The sequence below is a fragment of the Trichoderma harzianum genome (assembly GCF_003025095.1).
Source record: "Trichoderma harzianum CBS 226.95 unplaced genomic scaffold M431scaffold_2, whole genome shotgun sequence".
NCBI classification, from domain to species: domain Eukaryota; kingdom Fungi; phylum Ascomycota; class Sordariomycetes; order Hypocreales; family Hypocreaceae; genus Trichoderma; species Trichoderma harzianum.
This window is the reverse complement of record NW_020209250.1, coordinates 1,369,190-1,394,564: the sequence shown is the minus strand read 5'-3', so window position 1 is coordinate 1,394,564 and position 25,375 is coordinate 1,369,190. Positions and strand designations below refer to the sequence as shown.

The window sequence follows — 25,375 nt, the reverse complement described above, 5'->3', positions numbered from 1 at the left end:
CCGAAGCCTGTCTCTTTAAGTGACTGAATCTTTGCCCTAGAGAGTGCTACTCCCAAGGCACGCATATTTTTGCATCAGTAGCATGGATGCTTGGGATGACTTTCGTCTGTCGCTGGTACATCGTCGTCTTCTCGTCGGCGTCTATTAATACATCCGATTTTAGACGGATCAATCTGAGAAGCCTCTTCAGAACGGCCGTTGAGGCACTGTGGACGCTATGCGGGCCTAATCAGTGCAGTATCTCGATGTATTTGCCGAATAAATCAAGTATTCGCCCAGGGAAGCTTAAATATAACGATGGCTTTAAGCAGCGACGGGTATCTGGCCACCAGTGTTGCCAGTAGGAGGAGGTTTGGGTAAGTCGTCCTGATGCTACGTTAGCGGGGCGCTCTTCTTCAGAAAGGCCTTGGAATATCCCACAAGGTCGAAAATAACTCTAATCATCAAGCTACAACTGGGGCACACGGCAATATCCTGCTCGTCGCGCAGGTCATCGAGAGCGATCTGGAAACGATCGCCGCAGGGACACGGGTAGAAGTATGTTTGAAGAACCTCGTCGAAGGTCATATCTTCGATTTCAATCTCATCGTATATTGAGAGCCCGTCGTCAGACATCTTTGTGGTATTTTCTGGAGACACAAGTCACACGGAACGAGGTATTGTGTTGTTGTGTTGTTGGTTTATGAAGGAAAGGAAAGCGCAAGTCATCACAAGCACTCGCCACCCCGCGATAAAGCCGGCAGAAAACGAAAAAGAAAAAAAAAAGTTACAAACCCCACGAGCGTGGCTGGTGCTGTCATCTCTCTTGTGGCTGATGCTAACAATCACATGCCGGGGCTTTCCCTGGAGGCTGTGGCACTGGAGTCTGGGGAAGCCGCGCCGCATGCTCATGCCAGGCCGAGGCCAGTGGACGCATCTCCACTCTCAGGCCTTATCGTTATTTCCAGCAGCTCTGCCATTGGTATTTTGATGTCATCACCATCCGACATCACCACCAGCCAGCAGCTGCTCTGGTGGAAGAAACAACTGCAAACACCCAAAAACATCCTCACAGCGTACATCATATTAGATTCAATCCAGCTGCCGTCTCCTCCGTACAGCGACCGCAGCTCAATCGCCGTGAGCTCTCGCCCGCGATAACCGAGTCCAGCCGCGGCGATTCGAGGCCAACCAATGCGCCGTGCCATCGACGATAGGTGACGAGCTGGGCACGAGCTTCCCCTAGCCAGGCATTGAAGAGAACAGAGGCAGAGGCAAAGGCAGCACTTGAAGCCATGGCCTGGCAGTCGAAACTCGCCCTGTCCAAGGACCGCACCATTCGCGGCATCATCAACAACCTCACTCGCTTGTACGTCAAGCACCGAACGCGCATCTCGCGTGCCATCTGGATCTCCCTCTTCGTCGCTCTCGCCAACCGCATTCGCCATGCAATCTCGGAGCAAAAGGCCGCCTCTGCGCGTGAGGCCGCTCAGCGGGCCGCTCGCCAGGGCACTGTCACTGCCGGCTCTGAGGAAACACCCAGAAAGAAGGTTGCCTTAAATCGCGAGTTCTTTAGGTCCCTGATGCGCCTGAGCAAGATCGTGGTACCTGGCTGGAAGAGTAAAGAGGCTAGGATGTTGGCTAGTCACAGCTTCTTCTTGGTTCTGAGGACCTTGATTAGCGTTCGTGTGGCCGAGATGGACGGCGCCATTGTCAAGGCCCTGGTCAAAGGCAATGGCAAGGAATTCTTGAAGCGTATCGTCTGGTGGATGCTAATTGCCGTGCCCGCCACATTTACAAACTCCATGGTAAGAAAATCCATTCTTCTACCCAAGAGGCAATGCTAACTCAGCTACTTGTGCAGCTTTCCTACCACCAAGCTGAGCTGTCTCTGCAATATCGAACGAGGCTGACACAACACATCCACGACAAATACTTGTCCAAATTGACCTTTTACGGCATCTCGGCACTTGATGATCGTATAAAGAATCCAGACCAGCTTATCGCTGTCGATGTATCAAAGTTCTCCAACAGTCTGGCAGAGCTGTATAGCAACCTTGCCAAGCCAGCACTCGATATGGTTTGTTATCCTCGTCTCTCTCTTTCACCCTGATTTAAAGAAGCGAACATCCGAAACGACTAACTATATTCCTCCGCCAGACCATTTACACATATGCATTATCTAAAAGCGTTGGAAGCGAAGGCGTCATTTTCATGTCCTTATTAGTTCAGCTCTCGGCAAACCTGATGCGTGTCTTGACGCCACCCTTTGGAAAATACGTCGCCGACGAGGCCCGCCTGGAGGGAGAATTCCGATTCCAGCACTCCCGCTTGATCGACTACAGCGAAGAAATCGCCCTCTATGGCGGCCATATCGCCGAGAAGGATACTTTGGATAAGGGTTACTTTACGCTCATCAAGCATGTAAACTACATCCTTCGACGACGCTTCTACCACGGCTTCATGGAAGATTTCGTCATCAAATATTTTTGGGGCGCTCTGGGCCTGCTACTTTGCAGTGTCCCCGTCTTTGTTAAGCTTCCCGGGCAGCTCGTCATGAACATGGGAGATAGGACCGAGGCCTTTGTGACAAATCGCCGAATGCTTCTCTCTGCATCTGACGCCTTTGGCAGAATCATGTTCTCTTACAGAGAAATCATGGAGTTGGCTGGATATACTTCCCGAGTTGCTACCTTGCTCAACGTCATGGATGACATCCAGATGGGCCACTTTGAGAAGAAGCTCGTTTCTTCTTCTGGTACAGAGGACAATGAGGCAGTTCTCAAAGGCCGCGGTACTGTCCACGAAAGCAAAGACTACATCAAATTCGAGGATGTGTAAGACTTATGGCCCCCCATCATCTTTTTAAATACCTGAACGCTAACAGATTCATTACAGACCCATCATCTCACCCAATGGCGACGTTCTCGTCAAAGCGCTCTCCTTCTCCCTCTCACACGGCGACCATCTCCTCGTCGTTGGTCCCAACGGCTGCGGCAAATCATCCCTGTTCCGCATTCTCGGAGGTCTTTGGCCCGTCTACGGAGGAACCGTCTACAAGCCCCCCTTCACCTCCATCTTCTACCTCCCTCAACGCCCATACCTGTCCCGCGGCTCCCTTCGCCAGCAAATTATCTACCCCGACTCTCTGCGTCAGATGCGCTCAAAGGGCGTCAACGACTCCGACCTTCTCTCGATCCTCACCACCCTTGGCCTGGAACATCTTGTTGAGCTCTATCCTGAAGGCTGGGATGCCGAAGCCGAATGGCGCGATGTCCTTTCTGGCGGCCTCCAACAGCGTGTTGCCATGGCGCGCCTGTTTTACCACCGGCCGCAATACGCTATCCTTGACGAGTGCACAAGCAGCGTGACCCTTGAAACCGAAAAGGTCATGTATGAAAACGCCAAATCTCTCAACATTACGCTCTTGACGGTCAGTCATCGTCGCAGTTTGTGGAAATACCACACGCATATCCTGCAATTTGACGGGCAGGGAAACTATGTCTTTACGAAGCTCGATGCCGAGAGACGGCTGAGACTGGAGGACGAGAGGGAGGAGCTGGAGATGAAATTGAGACAGGTGCCTGAGCTGGAGAGGAGGCTGGAGGAGCTGACTACTCTTTGAATCTGATTTTTTTGCGTCAACAATATAGGTTATCTGAAGGGGTGGGGTGTTTGCTATTTGCTATATACTATATACGTGAGATGTGTGTATGACTAGGGTCTTGTCTGAGGAGCGCATTTTCGAGGTGTCGACATCGATTGATGCCAGTTTTCTTTTGATTACGCAAATTTATTATATTTCTAGCCAAGCCTTGAATCTCTTTCGATACCAATCAAGTAACTTGGCGTATAAGCTTTGTGGGGGGAATATGATATATACAAATTCCATCGGTATAACCCAAGTTATTTAAAACGCCTAATATTACCCCTGATAACGATCACTTCCTCTTCTTCATCCTCTTCATCTTCAAAATCTCCCTCGTCAAAATCGCCCTCCTCAGTATCATCACCATCGTCGTCGTCATTGTCCCTCACCTCCGACTCCTCTAAATCTCCTAACTGGCTCGGGTGAAATTTACAGTCCTCCTTATGAACAGTATTGTCCTTCTCAAGAATTTGCTTATGGTCCGCACCGCACTCGTAGCAAAACTGGTGCTTGCACTTGACGCCTATAGGAAAAAAAACAAACACGGGTCAGTTTAAAATACCGGCGTATACCGAAGCTATTTTATCCTGTGCAGTAGATGTTATGGCTGTCGTTCCAAATGTTGCCGCAGCCCCAGCAGAACTCGTGGCGGCATTTGATACCTGTTGCACTCTTTGTTTAGCGATTTCCCGGCGATGTTTTGTTGTAGTAAGTTGGGAGGGGGATTGAGCCTCAAAGAGAGGCTTGATACATAAAGAGAGTGTGTATTGTAAGTACCCACCATAGGAATTGGAGCAGAATAAAACGAGTGAAAGTCAAGGAAATGAATGAGAAAAGCAAAGGGTACCACTTACAAGTCATATGCGAACTAAGAAAACCGTTAGCAATCTCTCTTTCTCAGTGACAAACATGAAAGCGTAGAATCAGTAGCAACATACCATCCGTCGTTCTTTTCAATTGCCCATCCGCACCCAGGGCAAGGTTTTGTTGTTCTCCCGACGGTTTCCCTGCTCATGTCTTCTTCAGCCTTCCTCCTCGCCGCGATTTGCCTCGCTAGCTCTATGGCTTTCCTCGTCCTCTCCCTCTCTTCACGTTCTCTCATTTCTCTCATCTCTCTAACCCTCCTCTCTTCTTCCAGCAAGCCCTGTGCCATGGCTCTGTCGGCTTCGAGCTGTGCCTCCTGCGCAGCAGCCCATGCTTCGTTATCGATTTCAAGCTTGGAGCGGAAATTGTCTGGGTCAGCAAGTAGCTGATCATACTCGTCGCATGTCAATCCCTGGTGCCATGCGACATTGTGATGAAAACAGGATCGATGGGTGCAGTGAAGGCATATTACTATGGGTTGATCTTGGCCAGACTCATGTATCTGACCAGAACCACAGCCAGATGTGCACCAAAAGAAATTCTCAGCTTCAGCCATAGCAGCCCGGAGAGCGAGCGTCTCGTATCTAACCACACGCGTCAGGTGATGTGTACTTGATTGTCAAAAGGGGGGGAGTAAATGACATTGGAGTATGCACCTTTTGAATGTCTCTTCATCAGCGTAGCGCTGGATGTCTGTATAGTCTAAAAATTCACGGCACTCAGGACATCTGATATCTGTCCAGATCTTGCTTGTCAGATCAGACCGGATAGACCTCTCCAAGCACTCGAGACATGCCGTTGGGGGATGCAGGCAAGACGCTGTTGGGGAAAACCGGGGGAAGAGAATGTCTTCCTTGGTATCAGTACATATTGAGCAATCGCGATCACCGCTGTCATGATCCGACGGTACACGCTGGTGCGTAACTAGGACAGTAGCTGTCCCGGGGTCTCTTTGATATCGTTGTCCGAAACTAATTCAAACCATATTTAAGTAAAATATCCCAACAAAAACAGATCCGTGAAAACTAAACCACGCCAGTGATTGAAACGTCATACGAAGGAGGCAGTTGTGTAAGAGCCCAAACAAAAAAAAGAAACAACGAATAATACAAGCCAACCAAAGCCGTCGGCAGGAAAGCCCATCCGCTATTCTATTCATCTGTGATACAAAAAGAACCAGGCATGCGGGGAGTCGAAAGGGGCAGAATATCGGGAAGCCTACCTGAAATCATCAGCTTCATCATCTCCACGTCTACCAGACAGGTCCAGACGGCGCTGATATGCCACCGTCATGGCCGAGTCTTGCTGCTCAAGAAGATCGACGTACGGGTTGCTTGTGGCAGGAGTAGAGGAGCCATTGGACGCAGCAATCTCGTCTTGGCTACTGCCCGGGCGTCGGAATGCGTTTACAGCTCTCAAAAGCTCCGCTGAATCGATGCTAGGCGACGGTAGATGCAGAATGTCGTCCTCGTCCTCGTTTTCGTCCTCATCCACAAAAACCGTGACTGTCTCTTTTGGCGGGGCTGCAAACTCGGCATCGTCAAACAAGGCAAGATTAATGCGATATCTGAATCCGGTGTCCGGGCTGGCCGTTGAAGCTGGTTCAGGTACAGTTGATACTGGGGGAGGCTGATTCGTTGGTGGTAAAGCGACAGCTGGCTCATCTTCCTCTTCCTCTTCTTCGAGCTCCTCCTCTTCTACATCGTCTTCCTCCTCGTTCTCTCCTCTCTTGACTGTCGTTGTTACCTCTTCATTTTCTTCCTCAGTCTCCTCGTCATCCACCAGCCATATGGAATCGTCGTCATCGTCTCCAAAGCCGCCCATGATGGCAGGGTTCACCATGCCGTAGTGCGAATTGGCAGAATGAACAAACATGTTGCTCCTCATTGCTGACGTTTCTACAAACGGAACGTATTTGGTTGTATATGAGCCTAGCCCAGGCTGTTCCGCAACATCAACCTCGTCCACGGGATCCTCTGCAGGCACTTCTTCAAGCGCAGGTGTATGGAGAACACTCGTATCGTCTTGTTTGAACCGAAACTGCAGCGCTTGATCAGCAGGCGTCAGTTCCTCTTCCGGCTCGGTTGTATTAGTCGCGGTGCGATCTTCCGTGGAAGTTGACGGCGGATATGAATCGCTCTGAATGGGCCAGTCAACGTCGACGGGGGTTATTTGGTTGATGGACTTGTTGGTCTTTCGTCTGCGAAGAGCAGCCTCAGTCTTTCTCTTGATGGACCGTAACATGCTTGTCGCGAAGGTGTGAGTGTGATTGCGGCCACCCCCTGGTCCAGCTTCTACTTATACCGCGGACATATGCAGGGGAGGGGTGATGGGCGCGATGCAATTTTGTGTGTGACTAGGCCAACGATAACGCAGAATCGATTTGGTGTGAGATGTGGTTAATGATGCAATGATCAAAGTGGAAGATGGTTAAAGAAGTATAACTTTACGTTGAAGAGGGAAAAAGAAGGGAACAAAGGCTGGTTGCAGGAGACACAGGTACCTCTTGCTGTACGGGAGCAAAGCTGAGGTTGGCAGCCGCCTCGCGATGGACAGCGGAGGCAGACGAGCCCCAGAGCTTCGGTCTAGCGGTTGTCATAGCGCTGTAGCAGGCTGCCAGCAGGAGCATTCAGCCTACAGCACGCTGTAAGTGCGCTAGCGGCTAGTGCAGTCCATAAGCTTTCGGACTGAGGTCATGTCGTGTACATGTACAGTACTTGGCTGAGGAGAGGAGTGTGCCTTACAAGGGTCAAGGCGTGTGCATACAAGTTGAGCACTTTGTCACTTCTCACACCCCCAAAGCAAGAAGAGGAGGAGGAGAAGCAGCCCGTCCGACCATCGGTAAAGACATCGCAGCGCGGTCGGCAATCATATGATTTGCGCGAGGGGAAAAGCTAACGCCATTCAACGTGGCCCTGCCTGCACGAGTACGAGCCAAGCTGCAAGCACGATGACTGCGTGGTGAAACGAAGTCGGATGGGATGAGGGACAATCTACTATATCCAGAACAGATCACATACGTGGCTCTGCTATCATCCTATCAATAAACTGCCAGATGCAAGACATGCGGCAAATCAAGTATAAACTAGCATGTGCATGTAATGTAGCCAAAAATAAAGAGAGAGTCCGAAAGCCTTGTAAACGCCCACTCTCATGCTCCCCCATACATGATGCGTGGTTTCACATTATGCATGTGGCTCGAGTTCTCCAATCCCATAGAACCAAACCGCAAATCCCTGTTGTACTCACATACGATAGAGCTACTCGCTTGTGCTCGTGCTACTGCTACCACCCAGTAGATAGTACTCGTAGGTACTAGATAGTCAACCCAGCCACCCTTCTCCTTTCTTCCGTGACTTTGGGAAGCAGAGGTAAGCGACAAGTGACGGGTCGCCGTCTTCTACAAACTTGTCTCTCTTGTCCTCAGGGCCCCAGGCCACCAGCATCTGCTGCTTGCGTACGATCGACGGGGCCTTGATGGCATCACGCTGCCCAATCTGGCGGATGTACAGAGCTGGGACAACGGTGCAAACGTTGAATAGATCCAGGTAGAGATCCTTCTTTGAAGGTCGAGGATCAAGCTTGGCCATGTTGAAGGCCTTCCTGCTCTGTAGAATGTTTCGGCAGTCAAGCTTGTCAACGTTTTCGACAAACTCTGGCGAGAGGGCAAACCGAGAGCCGCTCCACGAGATGTACGGCTGGATGTCGAGATAGAAGTGGTGCGTAGATACCTGGATCTTTTCGTAGAGCGCCATGGCGGGCTTGACGCAGTTCTCCTCCATATTCTGACAAAACCACTGGAACTTGTCTTTTTTGCAAAAGATGCGAAGGATATCTGCAAGATCCAGTGTCAGGTCCCTGCTGCGCCGCGTGCGCACCGATTTAAACTGCGGCGCGCTCATCAGGGCGCTGTAGCTTTCGGCAGTCCATGTGCGAACTGCAAACAAGTCTGTTTTCAAGGCCATCATTGTTAGCTTGGGTCCGTCTCTGTGTCTCGGGAATTCGCAAGCGCCTCACCTCTCTTTGGCTCGACCGAAGTCTGCATCTGCGTCTCGATAAAGCTCACCATCTCGGTGTAGTTCTGTGCAGAGCCGTAAAGGACCTTTTGGAAGATGTGATCGTTGAGAAATCGCATAATAATGCCAGCAATGATGTCTTCATCCGTCTCGGGAAACAGGCAGGCGTGGACTAAATCTGGATGCTTGTGCAGAGCTTTCTTAAACTTGGACGCTTCTCCAGACTGCTTCCTAACGCTGGTGGCAAGAGCCTCGATTCCTGCTTCGTAGTCATCCAACCAGGGTTCCATGAATTTCTGAACCCAATCTTGGACTTGTTCAATGAGGTCGTCGTATTGCTATAGACAGAGACAAATTACGTTAGCAGCTATCAAAGTAAAAGGGGGGAGGGTGTTGACAGGGCTTGTTGTTGTATCAATCAACCACTTACCCGTCCTACTTCCTCTGGCGTAAGGTCCTTGCGATACGGCTGGAGACTAAAGATGTGCGACTGCGCATCGTTTAATTCCTCTCGCAATAGGCGATTCTCCTCCTTGAGCCTGCTCAGCTCTTGGCCAAGGGAGTCCGCGTCCTTGGCAATCTCCTCCATGTCAGAGTTGAGCAAATGTTTCAAATCTTGTATCTGCTGCATCGCCCTGCCAGCTTCTCTTTCGGCGCTCTCTTTCTCGGCCGTCAGTCTGGCGATGGAGTCTTGGAGCTGCCTGAGCTGGGCCTGGTCTCGGAGCTCGTCGCGCTGTCCGATGGAGAGGCGTCGCCGCGGTGTGAAGCTTTCACTCTCCATACTGTCAAAGCTCTCTGCTGATGCATATATTGAGCCGGGAATATTGGTCAAGTCAAAGCCGTCGTCAGAGTTGGTGTCATCGAGAAAAGGAGCTGGCACGCTCAGGGTGTACTTCCTGGCAGGTACAAGCTCTGGGTCGATAGGCTCAGTGATTTCGTCTGAAAAGTCAAGGAGGTCTACTTCAACAGGTGCGTCGTCTTGCTGTTCCTGGCTGCTCCTGGATTTGTCGTCATTCTGGTCCATCTCTTTCTTGCCGTCCTTGTTCTTCTCTTCAACCTCGTCCTTGTCGCCAGATTTGGTCGGTTTTCTCTCCTTGCGGAGGACCGCATGGCCATTAGATGCTCGGCTTCGCATGTCGTCGAGAGGGATTGTTCCTTGTCCTTTGTCGGGAGACATGGCGGCCCGTGCGATGCAGTGAGGTGTAATGCACGCTATCTAGGAATGCATTAAAGAAAGATGGGATGAAATCGGCAGCGTCTAACTCTGGCAGAGACAAAGGGCATTCAGATGCAAAAACAAACAAACAAAAAAGTAGTATTTCTAGAGCTCAAGATCCAATGCTAGATCTTCCCTCTGGCCTGCCCTTGATGGTGGCGCTTGCAGCTCACTATCCAGTGATTCTACCGCACGCTTCACAGCCCCGGGCTGAATGAAGCAAGGCAGCCAGAGCCAGGGCCGTCTATCTTCCCCTCCATGGCGCATGTCACCAGTATGCCTGGTACTCGTACATACATGCTAACTGGAATGCCTGCCAGCTGCTACAGCGCAGCACAGCACAGCACAGCACCATTCAATCAATATCGCTCAACTTGCACGCCCCCTCCTTCATGATCCATGATCCCAGGATGCAGGGCGAGAAGTGACTAGTGGAATTCAGCCTCACAGTAGCTCGCCGTGGAAGAAAGAGGGGACATGGAGCCCATCCGCGGCCCGTATCGGACGCGGGAGGCCGATATTGTCCCGGCTTCACTCAGATGAGTTTTGAGGTATTCGTACATGCGCTGTTGCTCTGTGTACCTGCGACCAGTCTGCACAAGTTCGTTTTCAGTGAGCCGGGCCGTTTTAAAAACAATGTTGGCGCTTGATGACTTGATTTAAGATTTAGGGAATAAGCAAAGACTTCCTAATTAGAGTACTCAACAGAACTCAATCAAGGTGTTTACTTTACATGTGAGTGGTTGCTAGCAACGCCATGGCGTACATGTACCTGGCGTGTGCCGCCATCTGTGGCTAATACAGTGCGTCAAAGTCGGTTCAGTACACCGTATAGGTAGGTATACAGGCTTGACAGGCAGGCATCAAGCTCCAACGCATTGTACATTTTGCAACAACATCAGCCTCGGCCAGATACGACGCCATATCGAATCAGCCCCATGATGGCTCCCAGAACGATGGCTGCAGGCGCTGAAACTCCATAATATCTGCCCCCAACATATGCCGTGGCTGTAACCACAACCCACCATGGATCGTCACCCAGGCTTCGTCCAGACTGGAACCCTTCATCAAGATACCCAACCTGCCAGATTCGATAGACGGCTGTATAAATCAGCCCAACAGCGCCGGCATTCACACCCCTCAACCCGGACTTGACCCATCGTCTATTCCGCAGCGAGCTCCAAACGCCCATTGTGCCGTGGACGAGGGCGATACCCGGGAAAAAGATGCCAACAAAGGCGATGATCGCTCCGGCAATCGACGAGCTGCCACTATTGGAGGCAGCCAGAGTTCCCAGAAATACAGCAAAGTTGAAGTTGGGACCCGGAAACGCCTGAGCAAGTGCAAGTCCGATCAGAAAGTCTCGCGGGCTGACCCACCCTTCGGCAACGACGTATTCTCTGAGTAACGGGATGACAACTGGTCCACCGCCAAAGATGATTGTACCTGCAAGATACAGGTTGGCAAACAAGCTGAACAAGAGAGGAGGGCTGTTTAAAACGCTCCGCAAGACCATAGTAGCAATAAAGGTCGCAACAAAGGCTGCTATAATGGCGGTCCCGACCTTCCAAGAAAAATTCAAGCGATATTCTTGCGGGATGACCCTAGGCTCAGATTCAGCCCCAGAGAGCCTTCGTTCGCTCAGCCGATCCTCATGTTGAACATGGCCCGAGATGGCGGCTCCCGATGAAGGCCCGGCTGAAGATGAACTCTGCATAGCTTGCACAGGCTCCTTGCCTTTGAGGGTATTAAGCTCTACTCCTGTTCTTGGACTCGCAATACCCTCTTCGATAGCAGTTGTGCTTCTCTTCCTCCAGCTTAGCAAGGCCACCATCGCCTTGATAGGCTTATGCAGCCAGCGGTAGTCATGCACAACTGCAGCGACACCGCTGAGAAACATGAGCAAGGGGAAATACCAAAGGGCGTTGTACAGCATGCCAGCAGCACCGCTGAGAAACACCAAAGCTCTAGTGAGATTATCCGTGACGGTGCTCTTTGAAAGCTGCACAGCTGCCAGTGCAATGATGCCGACAGTAGCCGCATTAAGTCCTGATAAGAGGGCATAAACAGCACGGGGAAGAGCCGATCCGATGTTGGAAACACCGATGGCAAGACCAAACATACCCAGCGCTCCGGGGAGACTATCAAGGTGAGTTGCATGGTTTGCTACCAATTGACTCGTGCGTTCTTACCTCCATATGAGAAAGCCGAGGACTGCACCGAAGAATCCATCATGGATCAAGTTGATGCAGTATAGCATCTTGGTGCTTCCCGGTCCGCATAGTGCCTGAGCAATGCCAAAGAGCTCTTGATACTAGAATTGGACAATTGGATGAGCCTGGTGGTTAACTCCTAGCGGAACAGAGCATGAACAAACCAATTGCTCATCAATCCACTTCAATTTGCTAACAAACTTGTCATGCCACTGGATTCGCGTTAGTTGAGCTCACGCCAACTCTCTAATATTAGGGTTTCGAACAATCTTAAAATGAACCGGCGGACCGCCAAACGCGGTGAAACCGAGGTGCCATTCGGCCGCGAGGAGCTCGACAGCACGCTGGCCGTACCGGTTAATGGTATATTCCCAACTTGATACGCCCATTTCGAGAGGGGAGGGGATCGTGTTGATTCAGAGTTTCATCACAATTTGCTTCAAACTCTGTCACCGTTGTCTGTAGGTACGTGTGCTAATTTCATACGAGCTCTAGCGCCTTGCACAGTGACATTCCTCCATTTCATATCCCTTTGAGTGCGAGAAGGTGCGGGCGAAGTATCTTTTCAGCTGTGACCAATCAAGCAGCCAGATTTTGAGTATTTCTCCCCGATTAATAAGAAAAGTGGACATGAGTACTTCGCCCGCACCTTCTCGCACTCAAAGGGATTGGCCGCTTGACTCATAGCTGAAATGTCCCTGGCCACCACGTGCTCGCCCATTCATATAGCCGAGTCTTTCCGATTTGTGTTATATGTAAGCATCAATGACAGCCAACTTTTGGCTATATCTCTATTCCGCCGAGAAACTCTGAAATGTGTACGGAGTACCAAGAACAACGCAATAGCAGATGGCTTAGAGTTAAGTTCTTCTTTTTTCTATTTAGGGACACCGGCGGCCGAGATTACCCCGTATTCCCGTTCTTAGATCTGTCAAAGAATGAAGCTTTGAGGCTTCGGCGATTTTCCAAACTGGTAACCCACTGTCGGCAGCACACGCGTGTCAGTAACACGATGAAGTTGAAAGTCAATTTAATATAGTAGAACAGGCCGTGCCTGAATGTGCACTGTACCAGCCACATTGTGCCACAGGGCCTTATCAAGATCACGCCGTCAATCTCGAGACGCAGCAAATGTGCTCAATGTTTCGTATTTCAGCCGTAAAAGACTTGCTACCGCCAGTCAGACAACTTCCAGCTCCATCACCGCGTCCATCGTGTATTCAGTCCACTTTGCAGCCCCCATCCATACGACTCAGCGGTGTCCAAAAGCAGTCGTTGTGCCCATTGACTGATCTTAAACCGGCACGGCCAATATTGACGGAATTTATGGAGCACGAGTAGTCCAAGTACCCAGAAGGTAGTTGGAGCTCAAGCTCCAGTTAGAGCTCGAGCTCAATCCACTAAATCCCTCCACGCCAGCCGCTGCAGGCGCTACTCCGGAGGCCCTGCAGCGCTCGTCCAGTGAACGGCCACGCTGGGCGGCGCCATCCGACCGCCAACGACCACTGTAACCCCCCGCTCTTCTAGAAGCACGCCCCCCATCTCCCTTGAATCCATCGTCTGGTATCTTCCCCTCACCACCAAACTCTGTGCTTCGAAACAAGGCAGATTTCCGCCTCACTTTCTGCTCAACTGTATTGGTATTGGTACATGTGTCGACGCCCTGCAGAGTCCAAGTACTGCTACCGACCAGCGACAATGACGAGACCTGCCAGGCATCAGCCCCACCCAGCTGAATGCCGTCTGGAGGCTCAAGGCAGCACGCGCTCGGGCTTCTGTAGGTGTTTGGGCGTGGGCTGCCGTTTGCTATCTATCAACCTGCATCATATATTGCTGAGGTGAAGCAGTTGAGCGCTTAACTCTGGCATGCATCGACATACAATCATTGCCTCTTTGTGACTCTCCGCGGCTGCGACAAGTGGTCAGCTGCACCTCTGAAGAAGCCTGTCCTGGGAACGTATTCCTTCTGTTTCCTCCAATTCACTTATATGCTGCATTCTTTGTTCCTTGTGTGCCACGAAGCCTACGAGTCCTTGGCCGTTTATCTTCTGCCATTTGTCGTTGGTAAACGCCTTGGCTCTCCAATCGCCTGCTAGCTCGGCCTGACAGGGCACATATAGATATAGACAACCGCAAGCCAAGCTCCTTCTTTGAACTCTCCTCTTCGGCCACATCCTCTTCGGCCACATCCTCCTCAGGACCTGTTCCTTTCTACTTCTTCTACTTCTCCGCCCACTCATCCGTTCCCTGTCTAGCGCTCTCAACATGGATTTTGATAAGCTCTCCATCACTGATCGCAAGATCATCGTGGGCATTGATTTTGGCACCACCTACTCTGGTGTCGCGTGGGCAGAGACCCAGCGGCCGGACAGGCGGACGGCAATCACCACTTGGCCCATCAACAAGACGACCCGCGAGGGTGAGTCTTCGGACAAGGTGCCTACCAAGCTTCGCTATGCCAAAGACGAAGTTCAATGGGGGTTTTCCATCCCCATTACCGCTCCTCAAGAAGAGGTTATTGAGTGGTTCAAGCTGTAAGTTGTCACCATCGCCATTCTCAAATCCACTTCTATTCCTTCGTATGAGCCGTGAGCTGACATTATGCCAATAGCGACTTGGATCCATCCTTGAAAAATATTGGTCAGGCCGTGGCCAGTGATGGTGCTCGCGGAGGCAGAGATGCTGATAAGCTTGTCACTGATTATCTGACTGCCCTTACCGAGCATCTCCTTTATACTCTGCGTGAGAAGCTTGGTGAGAGCGTCGTCAAAAGCACCCCTCTGGAATTCATCATCACCGTACCAGCTATTTGGAGCGATCTCGCCAAGGACAAGACCAAGAGAGCCTGCCAAAGGGCCGTTCAGTCCCTGCCATTGGCGCCTGGCTCGTCCAAAACTCTCATCCATCTCGTCTCCGAACCCGAAGCCGCAGCCATCTATGCCCTGCATGGATTGGACCCCCACGGCCTCAAGATTGGCGACACCGTTGTCGTCGTCGATGCAGGTGGCGGCACTGTCGATCTCATTTCCTACACCATCACTGGCCTGAAGCCCATTCTCCAGGTCCAAGAGGCTGCTCCTGGCTCTGGTGCCCTGTGTGGCTCAACCTTCCTCAACATGCGCTTTGCCAAGTTTCTCAAGGCAAAGCTAGGCAAGGAAGAAGGCTTTGATGAGGAGGTCCTCGCTGAGGCCATGGAGGTATTCGAAAAGAAAGTCAAGCGTCAGTTTACCCTTGCCGCTCAGCCCGATGAGACATATACAATCCCAGTCGGTGGCCTATCCAACAACAAGGCCCTTGGAATCACTCGTGGGCGATATTCTCTCAAGGCTTCTGATTTGAATACGATATTCGAACCCGTCGTCTTAGAAGTCATCAAGCTTGTCAAGGACCAGATCACCGTCAGCAACGTGCCAATCCGCGCCGTGCTCCTGGTCGGCGGTTTCGGTGCCTCCAATTATCTCAAGGAGCGCCTCAGAAACGCAGTCGACAAGTCCATCCAGATCATGCAGCCTCCAAATGCCTGGCAAGCCGTCGTACAGGGCGCCGTCATGAAGGGACTTGCCAACAGCGCACCCGATACTCTCACCATGGTCAAGGTGCAGAACCGCAAGGCAAGGAAGCACTACGGTACGGAGTGGCGGACCAAATACGACGAACGTGTTCATGGCCATATTTCAGACAAGAAGAGCTGGAGCGGCATGGAAGGCTATTACAAGGTAAATGCCATGGAGTGGTTCATTCGCAAGGTATGCTATTCCCCTGTTCCTCCTTCAGCGATGCGAGCTAACGCAAACGCAAAAAGGGCGATGCCGTCTCCGAGAACGAGCCTTACATCACGTCCTTTGTCTGGACAGGCCTTGTGGCACACGGCCGTATCCGTAAGATGCGCATGACCATCTACTGCGACCAGTCGTCCGAAGAAGCCCCCATTGATAGGAACGCCAATGTGCAAGTCCTGGCCCACGTTGAGGCCGACGTCAGCCACATTCCCGAGCATCTGCTCAACCGTCGCCAGGGCAAAGACGGGCAGATGTACTATGAACTCAGCTGCAAGATCGAGGCTGTCTATCTCTCCGCCTCGACTACGTATACGCTCTTATACAACAGTATGTGGTTCCCCTTTCTTGCTCTCTTTACATAGCTGGCTAACCATGACATGTAGATCAGCGGTACGATACGGTCACTTGCGAATACGTCTAAGTGGCCTAGATGAGGCTGTTTTCTTCTTGTTGTTCTTTTGCTTTCTCTTACGTGCTATTTATTTGGTGTAAAAGGTCGATTTGGGATGATATTAGCGAATCATCTGTATATAGAATTACCCTAGGTAGGCAGGATTAAGGTTCACGGTCGCAACGCACTCTAGCAGATATCAAATCGAATCTGATACAAAGGATGAAATTATATTTTAATACACGCGAAGTGTCTACACTTTTTTCGCGGAAAACATTTATATGCCCCTCTTCTCACCGGATACAAACACGTAACAGAGAAAAAGACGAGCGAGTTTATCGACAGCAACATACAGACAAGATATCATCAAAAGTAAGGAAAAAAAGGAAAAAAGGAAACTAGTAACACACAAAAGACATGTAGAAAACAAGCAAAGCCACTTCATCAATGCAGCCAAGCTCTCGCAATAAAAAAAAGAAACAGTGTCGAGATATATGAGAGGACAGAAAAAACAGACAGCGAGAAAAAAAAAAGAAACACGAGATTTTTGAGGAAAGGAAAAGCGGCGGCCTATGCGCAGTGTGGCCAAAGTGGTATCCAGAACAACCCGGCCATGAAATAGAAAAAAGAGGTATATAGGGAAAAAACAAGGACGGAGGGCGGAATCAAAGAGATGTATGTGTATACAGCCAGGCAGTGAGAGAGTTGCGGCAAAAATCCAGATGCCTTTCTTTTTTGAAATTTGAAAAAACAAAGCAAAAAGAAAGCAAGCAAGTGTGGCCAACGATGAGAGGTATCGACAATATCCCGAGCCGAGTACTTTTCCTCCCCGGGGTGATATAAACAGTTCCGAAAAAAAAAAAAGAGATATAGAGAGAGAGATCCTGCACAGCCCTTGTATGTATTCCGTCACGGTTGCCACCCGCCTTTGTGTATGTTTATTCGTGTTTGTATGTTGCGTTTGTTTGCTTGTCTTCTAAATGAAAAGCGAGACATTGAAAGCTGGTCGCATGGGCGCTGCCCTCCAGCATTCGTCGAGCTTCACTCATGTAGCTCCGTCGTTACCGTCGTGTTGTTGGCGGTAATCCGTGTATGTTTGTATGTGTGTGTGTATGTGCGAGTAATTTGTATGATAAATATCCAGCGAAGAAACCCCGTGGTTTACTGTTCCTCGTCTAGGCTTCCCATTGCAGTTCCAGCTTTGTGATGCTTCATGCCAAGCTTGAGCAAGCTGAACCTCTTCCTCACGCTCTTCTTATTCTTTGTCTCAGGCTCATCCATCGACGGTCGGTCTTTGGTGAGCGCATCCAAGCTCACCCTGCCGACTGAGCCGCCTCGCTTCTCTCTATGAGTGTCTTGATGGACATTATCCATGCCCTGGGTTTGGGACAGGTTATGGGGAGCGTTGTCCTTGCTGAGGCCGCGTGCATGTGCCTTCGTCTCACCTGGATTACCGTTGGCCTGATCAGTAGCCTCGCTGCCGTCTAGCTCTTTCTTTCGGCCTCCCAAGAAACTCAGGCGGGCACCGCGTTGCCGAGGCGTGATCTGTCGAATGACAGTCGCCTCCTCAGCCTTCACTCCGTTCACTGGAACAGCAATGCTCGTCCACTGTGGGCCCTTCTCGCCGCCGGGTGTTGACCCTCTCCAAGTAGGGGACGGCGTTGAGACTGGCTGTAGGACTGGCTGCCGGGGCGCGAATAGAGCAATCTCTGGTGCAAAGGTTGCCTCAAAATCTAACTTGGTGTCAGTTGTCTATCTTTTGCAACGCAAGTCATACACATGTAAAGAGTAAAGAGTGTTACTTACAGCCTTGAAGCTCCGAATATCTCCGGGAAATGGCTTCATTCTTGCTCCGAGAAAAGAGGGTCAAGCATCTCTTGAGCATCATAGCATGATCTACCAGAGTCATCTTAATTGCGGTTTCTTGAGGATCAAGTTCAACCTCGTCATCCTCTTCCTCGTCGTCGTCTCCATCCGAGCCCTCTTCTCCGCTCGATGGTTCGGGGAGCAGTTTACGGTACTGCACAACGCTATTCTCAGATGCTGGACTGACAGAAATGTTGACAGCTTCGATTAGCTGTTGAGCAACCAAGTCATCGCCGTCAGCTAATCGGCGTTCCAGTAGAGTCATCTCCTGCGTCTTCCTAGAAATGCGTTCCAAGGCGGTCTCCTGGGCACTGAGCCTGACTTCGCGAGTTTCGAGAATCTCGCTCCGGCGTAGAAGTGTAGGGAAAGGCTCTGCAGTCGTGAAGACTAATTTCTCAGCACAATGCTCCTGCACTGGTCCAGAAGTGTTCCTCTTGGTTGTCACGGAGAAGACTTGAGGATGGGAGGACAGTAAAAAGTCCCGGACTATATGCGGCACCCGAACTCTTTGGTATACTTGATGTGAGAGGTCTCGGTGTGGCGTAAGAGCCGAAACAACCAAAAACTGGCCTTCCATCTCATCAACGTCACCGCCGGTGATGATCTGAGCCGATGGGTATTGCTCTTGCATGCGGTCTGTAAAGGCAGAAGCGCGTTCAGATGGAGACCCTTCGTAGACAAACTCCTTGTCTCGCACAGAAGTAGGAAATCCAAGTCCCTTGAAGACCACTCTGTAGTACTTTGGCGTAATCTTTTCGCTCTTTGAAATGCTCTCGTATATCGTTGCGATTGCCCTCCCAGTTCTGGCGAGCTTGGCAAAATCGTACACGTTGGTTTCGTACTGAACCTGGAGCTCCTTATACGCAGTCAGGGCGTTGCTCCACGATTCTCCGTCCTCGAAATGCTTGATCATCTCGAAATAGATCCTCTCTTTACGCTCAAATGGGGACTGCGCTGGAAACTGGGGATCAGTCAACGCCGGAACATGCCCAATCGGGTCCCATTCATAGAGATCCGCATGGAGGCGGAGCGCCAGACCAGCCTCTGTGTGATTCCTAGACTCGGCCTGCAACTTCGCCAGCTGATGGACATAGCGAATGAAGATATCCTCCTTCTGCATGTCGCGCAGGAACTCCATGAGTCGGAGTCGGTTTATGATGTTGGATGCTTCACCGCTACCATCACCACCACTGTGCACAGCAACTAGTAAATCGAGGAACTCGTCCAAAGTGCCAACAAGCTCACGCACAGCTGCGTAGAGAGGCTCTTCCGCAACCTCTGAAAGGGGCCGGAATCGTTCGAGCAGCTCTGAGACGAACAGTTTTTGGAGGATGCTTTCTGTGAGAGGATTCGATTTGAAGTAAGTGTCCAATGAATCAATGAGTTCTGTCTGAATCACAGATAGGTCCTCACTCAAAGTCCACTCGCTCACAATCATAGTCTGTAGAACCTCAACCGCCATTCTGCGGAGACCTTCATGGACACTCAAACAGAGCTCTACAATAGGGCCAACCAGAGTTGGGACGTATTGTACTTGGTATCCACCGATATTGCTGAGTCCGTATTTATCATGCTCTTCTGACGTGGTTTCCCAACCGATAGCCTCCCACATTCTTCGCAAAAGATCAGCTCCGTGTTCCCGCACATCGCCGGCAATCTTCCACACTGCTCTTCTCTTCTGCTCGGGGAACGTCTCCAGAGCAAGCGAGGAGCTTCCCACAAGTTTCAGCAGCGTTGTGAAGAACAACTTCCAGAGCTCGGTGTTGAATGATTCTGCCTCATCAGGATCGGGTAGACAAGATTCCAGAAGAATACTGGCCATGTACTGCAAGATTCTCATCGTCGACTTGTGATGATAAATAAGCACACTTAGCCATCCATTTGGAAACGCTTCGCCGGTCAAGATACTCATTTGCACTTTGAGGAGATTCTCCAAAAGAGTTGTCAAGTCGTCCTCAGAAGCCAACTCGAGCTGCATGCCCGAGGGAGAGTTCGCCAGAGCAGAAAGAATTGCGGACAGTTCGGCTAGGGATTCGTCAAAGGATATCTCTTCAGCTATTGGCTTAGTAGGGAAGGGATATGATGAAGGAAACAAAAGAGAGAGCTTGTTTCTAGGCTTCTGCGGGGAGGCGAGAATGGCTAGATAAGAGTCGACAATATTAGGGATATGATCAGGGATTTCCGGACCCAGATGGTCAATCTGGCTGGCGAGGATAGAACAACACAGTCGAATTTGCTCTCGCCACTGATCATTAACCTCTTCAGTATGACCCCAGTGAGGAGAGATCCATCGCACAGTGTTGGCACTCAGGGCTGATTTCTGCTCTGGATGAGCAAATATGTCCAGTTTAGAGTAGTTGATGATAAGGCACAGCTTGTAAATGATAAGCTTGCCCTTCACCTCTTTGCACGAGTCCATGAAATCAATGGCAATGTGCAGGATCTCTTCTGTCGTCAAGAGACCCGTCAGCTCTGGCAACCATGTGTGGAAATGCTGCACCGCCAACGTCTGGCTACCAACGAGTGCCGGTGCCGAGTTTCGCATCATCGCATCAAGAGCTTTGAAAATGCTTCGAAGGCTCCTAGTGAATCCCTGAGTAGAGGACTTGATCCCTATTCCCGCTTCCTTGACCTTTTGCTGCCCTCGGGATTGCGTGATGAATTTCAAAATGTGTCTCACGACTTTGAAAGTCGCCCGCAACTTGCGAGCTGTCTCAGGTTCCGTGGGGCGTTTGAGTAGCCGAGTGAAAGACCGTATCAGACAAGGGGTAGCAAAGGGATAGTTGAACTGAGTTTCCACGTAATTGTCAACCAAGGGACTAAGATTGAATCGCCGATCGTGTACGATTCCAAGTACCCTAACCATAGCCGTAAACACCAAATCTTCATATTCATCATTCCCAGAGTGCTCCACAAGGATTCCAAAGAGCCCATCTAGCACATCGCTGAGGAGCTTCACGACCTCAATCTCTGAGACAAAGATAATTTGTTTCAGAATCGCGGGGATTTCGTCCTTTGGCAAATCTTTCCATTTGAGAAGCCCGAGGATAACTCTGTCTTGAGAAAACTTTGTGCTGCAGAGGTAGGTATCAACCAGCATCACAGCAAGCGGCCCAGTGACCTCGACTGATCCATCTTTACCTCGTGGTGCCCAGGGGGTAGAGAGATATCCGCCTTTGCCCGAAGGGCCTGCCTGCGCAGTAGAGGTGAACTCGTCTATTTTATAGAGCAAGAGTCCATGGGGCCCGTCGCGAATAAAGGCTTGGCTCTCCCACAGAGGCATATGAGCAACAGCAAATGGCGGGTTGGGCATATCCGACAAGAACATTACCACGTGAGCGTTCATTACGTCGCTTGGTTGCAGCGACAGGCGGAGCGTCTGGTTCCAAGCCTCGCCCCTTTCCACAGCACAAGATTTGAACGTGGTTAGAGCCTCGGTATTGGAAGATGTGAAGATGCATCTCTCGAATCGTTCACCGGAGGACTGGCGGATCTCTAGCGTAAGTTGCAAGTTCGCTCCGCTGACTGTGCTGGGTAGGTTAATTGCGCTACCCGCGAATCTTGAAATGAGATGTTGCTTTGCCAAGGCGGCAATGTTGAGCGTAAGATATATATCTGATCTTGACTTCGTTGGTGCGGCAGCAAACCCGATTCTACTCGTCTTTGATACACCAGACAAGATGGTGGGCGTAGCCTTGATCAGCCCATCTGCATCCGGATGATGGAATTTCCTAAGAGAAACCTGCAGTCGCTCGCCACTCCTCGACTTTTCATATTGGCCGGAAGTGCTGGTAATCAGCTCCCGAATCAAGGGATCGAACTCTTCGGCAGCTTCCCTGTCAGTCTGAGAGTAGCCAAGTGACGGCGACCAGATGTTGACGACCTGTTCAACCTCTTCTGTCTGCTTCATGATGGAGTTGAGCTTCAAAACTCCGACGCCAACGGTACGCTCAACAATCTGTCCTGTTTCGTGAAGACTTGCCGCCGAAGTACTTTTGGATCCGGCAGTGCTTGGTGGATGGCTGCTCCCGTCTTGGCTATCCAGACGAGTTGTAGAAGGTCTCCCCTCCTGCGACTCGGAAACGGAGTCCATTTTGGTCACTGCGTTCCCTCGAGAAAAGGCGGTTCGTGAACTTTTGCTCCCCCACATCATGCTTCTCCTAGAAGCCTTTCCTGAGCTTGCTGGCGGGGTTTTTACGTTTTCTCTCGTAAAGCTGCTGTCGGTGCCGGACCGAGATAAAGGTTGGGGGATAAATATATGCTGTGATCCCAACACCTTCACAACAAGATACAGCTCTGAGTCGGCGGACGGCGCATCTCCAATGTCATGGGCAGAGAGATCTGTGAACAGAGTTTTGGTGCTCGCGTTTTGAGCAAGACCGCTGATTGAGCCGCCAGCGGGGATCTCAATGCTGAAACACTCAGAGAGGTTGGATCCCTTTGCATATTGCGGTTTGCTGACAAGGTAAGCCACAATTGTTGTCTCTTCGGTGGAGCTTCCAGCAAAGCCCTTGACGTCTAGCAAGATGTGATTTAGACTCGCCAGCTCGACCGTGGTTTGGGGAGGCTCATCCAGTAAGCTCATAACCGATTGGAGCTTGGTGACATCGACAACAGAGTCATCCGCCGTGAGAACTCTACCGCGCGCTGCCGGATCACGCACAACCACCTCACCACCACATAGTTTGTTGACCGTGACGAGATCCCAGACTGTCTTCTCCCGCAGTCGCTCGTATTCGTGCGCTGTAAGAACATTGTAGAGAAACTGTTGACGGTGGAGGTTCAAAGAGTTTACGAGCTGTGATAATTTTTCGAGCTTTGCATACTGTCGCGAGAGAAGCAGCTCATGCAGATATTTGGAGTGCCACTCTCGCAAGCACGACGCGATTTCGTCAACTAGGGGTTCATCTACCGAGGTCGGCGTCTCATCTCCAATCTTGAGCATCGGAACAGGTGCTGGGGGTCGAGGCACATTGGGGTCTCTGCGAACCGGGACTGAGAGGTTCTTGACCGCGTCGCCCGTGAGATCTCGCAAAGTCTTCTTCCACTGGCTCGAATCCGTTGTCGTCCTGTCCTGGCCTTTTGACTCTATGCCACTTTTGGCAGAATCGCTACCCGGGCGATCGTCAATGCCACTGTCGCTTGCAAAATCTTCATCGTGTCTTTCGTCCGTTTCGCCAAGCAGCTCCCGAACCTCTACACAGCTTCTCGGGAAGATGCCACTGAAGACACGAGCTTCCAACGTCTGTCCCTTGACCGATGTCAGACCAGCCAGCAAACTGGGGGGCGCCACGAGGTAGCCGCGCAGCCAGTTGCCGTCTGGCGTCTCTTCGATTATGTAGAGCTCATCGCCGATTTCGAGTGGGAGATCGGCCGGGCTCGCGGCTGTAAAAGGGTAGGTCGCGACGGCGAAGGCGATCCGGGGGAGAGGCTGCCAGGGCATTGAAGCTCAGGATGTCGGCCTCTGGCGAGAAAACTGTTCGATTGGGCCAGGCAGAAGCGACTATTATCTCGTCGTAGACAGCGGCTTGCTGATTGGCAAGGCTTGACGAAGTAATGCGCTGATGGGTGGAAGTTGCGAACGCATCAAGCTCCAACCTTGAACGCGGTGGTGCAGATATATCGTGACGCCTAGGCTGTTATTTCTTAGTCGCTGACAAGGTTCTCTGGCTAGCGGGCGCGAACTCGACCAAAAGAAAAGAATTCAAAATCGATAGAGTTTTTTTTTTTCTGCAAGACTTACGATGTGTGAAGATCGTTTGCAAAACGCCGGTTGGCTGACGGCTGGCCGTTCGAGAACCCCTGAGCAAACACGACCAAATTATGCACACCGGCGGGAAGAGATAGCGATCCGATAGCGCAATTAAAGCATCCGCCCAAAGCTGATCAACATGCCGAGTTGTCTATTGCAATGCCAAGATGCACGGTGCTTCCCAAGGCTCGCCCAAAAAAAGAAACTGTGACACAAAATCTCAAACAAGAAAAAAAAAATTATATGACAGATGCAGCGAGGGGAAATTTCTGGCCCGCGATATCGTGTCTCTGAAATCAGCAGCATCAAGTCTCTCCTCAACAGGCCGCACGCTATAATACCCGGTACCAACCGTCGGGCGTTTTAGTGCTGCAGCCCCGCTAAATGGCCGCTAGGAATCAGCGGTGGGCTCCCTGTACGGGGGGAGCTTGTACGGGGTCGTGGCCAGTGGAGAGGGAGTCGAACCCTCTGAAGGCCGCCGGCAGGGGTTAGCTGCCAGGGGACGGTTTTGTACCTGCTTCATCCACCTGGACAGGACGCGCATGTAACCACTCACCACGATGAACGCACTGCTGCAGCCCAACTTCGAGCGAACCGCTTGTCGCCTCCTGTCCCAAAGCGGTGCAATGAGGTGGCCTGTGCGACGAGTCGGACCAAATAGGCAGTGCCCTGTATTTTTAGGCAAAGTGTCTCGCCATCACACGCCGGCGCTGCACGACGCAGGAGGCGATGTCACAACGGCATCAATGGGCTTAATCTCTCTGTCTCGCTCTCGATGGATCCATGTAAGTATATCTATTTGATAATTGCTTCCGCCGACCACTGTAACATGCCTGCGAGTACATGTAGGTACATATACTGCTTATGGCTCATACCTAGGACATGAATTTGAACAGCTTCCCCTGGTAAAACAATCAGGTACAAGCCATCACGGAGCTTTGACGCCCATCACACGTGGTTGTTAGTGCCCGTATCATACCCATCTGCCAACTTCAATTGTTCTCATCCATCAGGCCGATCTCCTGGGCATTTTGGGGGTTTCATCTCCATCGAGCCACCTTGCCGGGAATTCGAGTCTCCCCTTCTGTACCCGTAATACTCGAGGCCACTCCGTGCTCCGTAGATCTCTTGATCTGTTACCCCTGACCCATGTTGGCAATCAAACCCGTCGCTTATCGATTATGTACAATGCGCCATTACGGAGTACAGGTACATACAGTACGGAGTACGTGTAATTCATCGAGCCGGGTGTGCTCAGACCGTCTGCTGAGAAATGTTTCTTGTTTCATATTTGGTAGGTAGCCATGCTACCCGAGACTCTAACAATAACAATGCCTTGGTAGACGAGTCTAAGTCTGTGAATGCATTGGACATTGATTTCTAGTCATAAGAGGTGTCATTGATACTTTGAGGTTGTTTATGTGTCTCAAAGGTCCTGCCCACCTGCGTACCTTATGAAGGCTTTTTCTATATATGCCTGCATACTTTTTTGCAGGCCATATGGATAGTAGTCAACATTGATCTCAAAGCACAGTAGAAGAGCCTGGCTCGTGAATCAAGCCAAAAAATGCCCAATTATACTGTAAATAGCGTCAGTACCGATAGAATAGTCAGACAAGAATAGATTGTCAAAGAGATTTAGTAGATATT

The 25,375-nt window shown here is 50.9% G+C and overlaps 7 protein-coding genes across 7 annotated transcripts; 2 read left to right on the top strand and 5 right to left on the bottom strand.

The window, feature by feature from the left end:
* Positions 1-303: 303 nt before the first annotated feature.
* Positions 304-615, bottom strand: M431DRAFT_76021 (hypothetical protein; the record flags this gene model as incomplete). The annotated part of the gene is made up of 2 exons (XM_024922421.1): positions 304-366; positions 421-615. 2 exons carry the CDS (start codon positions 613-615, stop codon positions 304-306), a joined length of 258 nt encoding a protein of 85 aa, XP_024778630.1.
* Positions 616-1,274: 659 nt separating this feature from the next.
* On the top strand, positions 1,275-3,604 carry M431DRAFT_74775 (hypothetical protein; the record flags this gene model as incomplete). The annotated part of the gene is made up of 4 exons (XM_024922265.1): positions 1,275-1,787; positions 1,844-2,059; positions 2,140-2,816; positions 2,878-3,604. 4 exons carry the CDS (start codon positions 1,275-1,277, stop codon positions 3,602-3,604), a joined length of 2,133 nt encoding a protein of 710 aa, XP_024778629.1.
* Positions 3,605-3,885: 281 nt separating this feature from the next.
* M431DRAFT_527571 (hypothetical protein) lies at positions 3,886-6,982 on the bottom strand (the record flags this gene model as incomplete). The annotated part of the gene is made up of 5 exons (XM_024920712.1): positions 5,715-6,982; positions 5,149-5,463; positions 4,567-5,076; positions 4,483-4,496; positions 3,886-4,151 (listed from the first exon to the last, which is right to left on the bottom strand). Exons 1-5 carry the CDS (start codon positions 6,734-6,736, stop codon positions 3,886-3,888), a joined length of 2,127 nt encoding a protein of 708 aa, XP_024778628.1. The 5' UTR covers positions 6,737-6,982.
* An 833-nt stretch (positions 6,983-7,815) lies between these two features.
* Positions 7,816-9,289, bottom strand: M431DRAFT_76631 (hypothetical protein; the record flags this gene model as incomplete). Its single annotated transcript, XM_024922484.1, has 3 exons — positions 7,816-8,441; positions 8,510-8,846; positions 8,939-9,289. 3 exons carry the CDS (start codon positions 9,287-9,289, stop codon positions 7,816-7,818), a joined length of 1,314 nt encoding a protein of 437 aa, XP_024778627.1.
* A 1,209-nt stretch (positions 9,290-10,498) lies between these two features.
* On the bottom strand, positions 10,499-12,418 carry M431DRAFT_291348 (hypothetical protein). The gene is made up of 4 exons (XM_024914090.1): positions 12,204-12,418; positions 12,102-12,149; positions 11,917-12,038; positions 10,499-11,865 (listed from the first exon to the last, which is right to left on the bottom strand). Exons 1-4 carry the CDS (start codon positions 12,324-12,326, stop codon positions 10,623-10,625), a joined length of 1,536 nt encoding a protein of 511 aa, XP_024778626.1. The 5' UTR covers positions 12,327-12,418; the 3' UTR covers positions 10,499-10,622.
* A 1,353-nt stretch (positions 12,419-13,771) lies between these two features.
* On the top strand, positions 13,772-16,388 carry M431DRAFT_516115 (hypothetical protein). The gene is made up of 4 exons (XM_024920299.1): positions 13,772-14,471; positions 14,549-15,683; positions 15,740-16,043; positions 16,100-16,388. Exons 1-4 carry the CDS (start codon positions 14,203-14,205, stop codon positions 16,135-16,137), a joined length of 1,746 nt encoding a protein of 581 aa, XP_024778625.1. The 5' UTR covers positions 13,772-14,202; the 3' UTR covers positions 16,138-16,388.
* Positions 16,389-16,888: 500 nt separating this feature from the next.
* On the bottom strand, positions 16,889-23,626 carry M431DRAFT_291323 (hypothetical protein). The gene is made up of 2 exons (XM_024914089.1): positions 17,914-23,626; positions 16,889-17,840 (listed from the first exon to the last, which is right to left on the bottom strand). The coding sequence occupies exons 1-2, from the start codon at positions 23,414-23,416 to the stop codon at positions 17,269-17,271; spliced, it is 6,075 nt and encodes a 2,024-aa protein (XP_024778624.1). The 5' UTR covers positions 23,417-23,626; the 3' UTR covers positions 16,889-17,268.
* Positions 23,627-25,375: the final 1,749 nt, after the last annotated feature.

What these genes read in the sequence shown, in the direction of transcription:
- M431DRAFT_291323 (XM_024914089.1), bottom strand. Translation starts at nt 23,416, where the DNA reads ATGCCCTGGCAGCCTCTCCCCCGGATCGCCTTCGCCGTCGCGACCTAC. An exon ending in ATATTCGGAGCTTCAAGGCT is followed by an intron (nt 17,841 to 17,913) that starts GTAAGTAACACT and finishes ACACCAAGTTAG; the next exon opens with ATTTTGAGGCAACCTTTGCA.
- M431DRAFT_291348 (XM_024914090.1), bottom strand. Translation starts at nt 12,326, where the DNA reads ATGGGCGTATCAAGTTGGGAATATACCATTAACCGGTACGGCCAGCGT. An exon ending in AGTGGATTGATGAGCAATTG is followed by an intron (nt 12,039 to 12,101) that starts GTTTGTTCATGC and finishes GTCCAATTCTAG; the next exon opens with TATCAAGAGCTCTTTGGCAT. An exon ending in CTCGGCTTTCTCATATGGAG is followed by an intron (nt 11,866 to 11,916) that starts GTAAGAACGCAC and finishes TCACCTTGATAG; the next exon opens with TCTCCCCGGAGCGCTGGGTA.
- M431DRAFT_516115 (XM_024920299.1), top strand. Translation starts at nt 14,203, where the DNA reads ATGGATTTTGATAAGCTCTCCATCACTGATCGCAAGATCATCGTGGGC. An exon ending in GTTATTGAGTGGTTCAAGCT is followed by an intron (nt 14,472 to 14,548) that starts GTAAGTTGTCAC and finishes TTATGCCAATAG; the next exon opens with CGACTTGGATCCATCCTTGA. An exon ending in GTATACGCTCTTATACAACA is followed by an intron (nt 16,044 to 16,099) that starts GTATGTGGTTCC and finishes CATGACATGTAG; the next exon opens with ATCAGCGGTACGATACGGTC.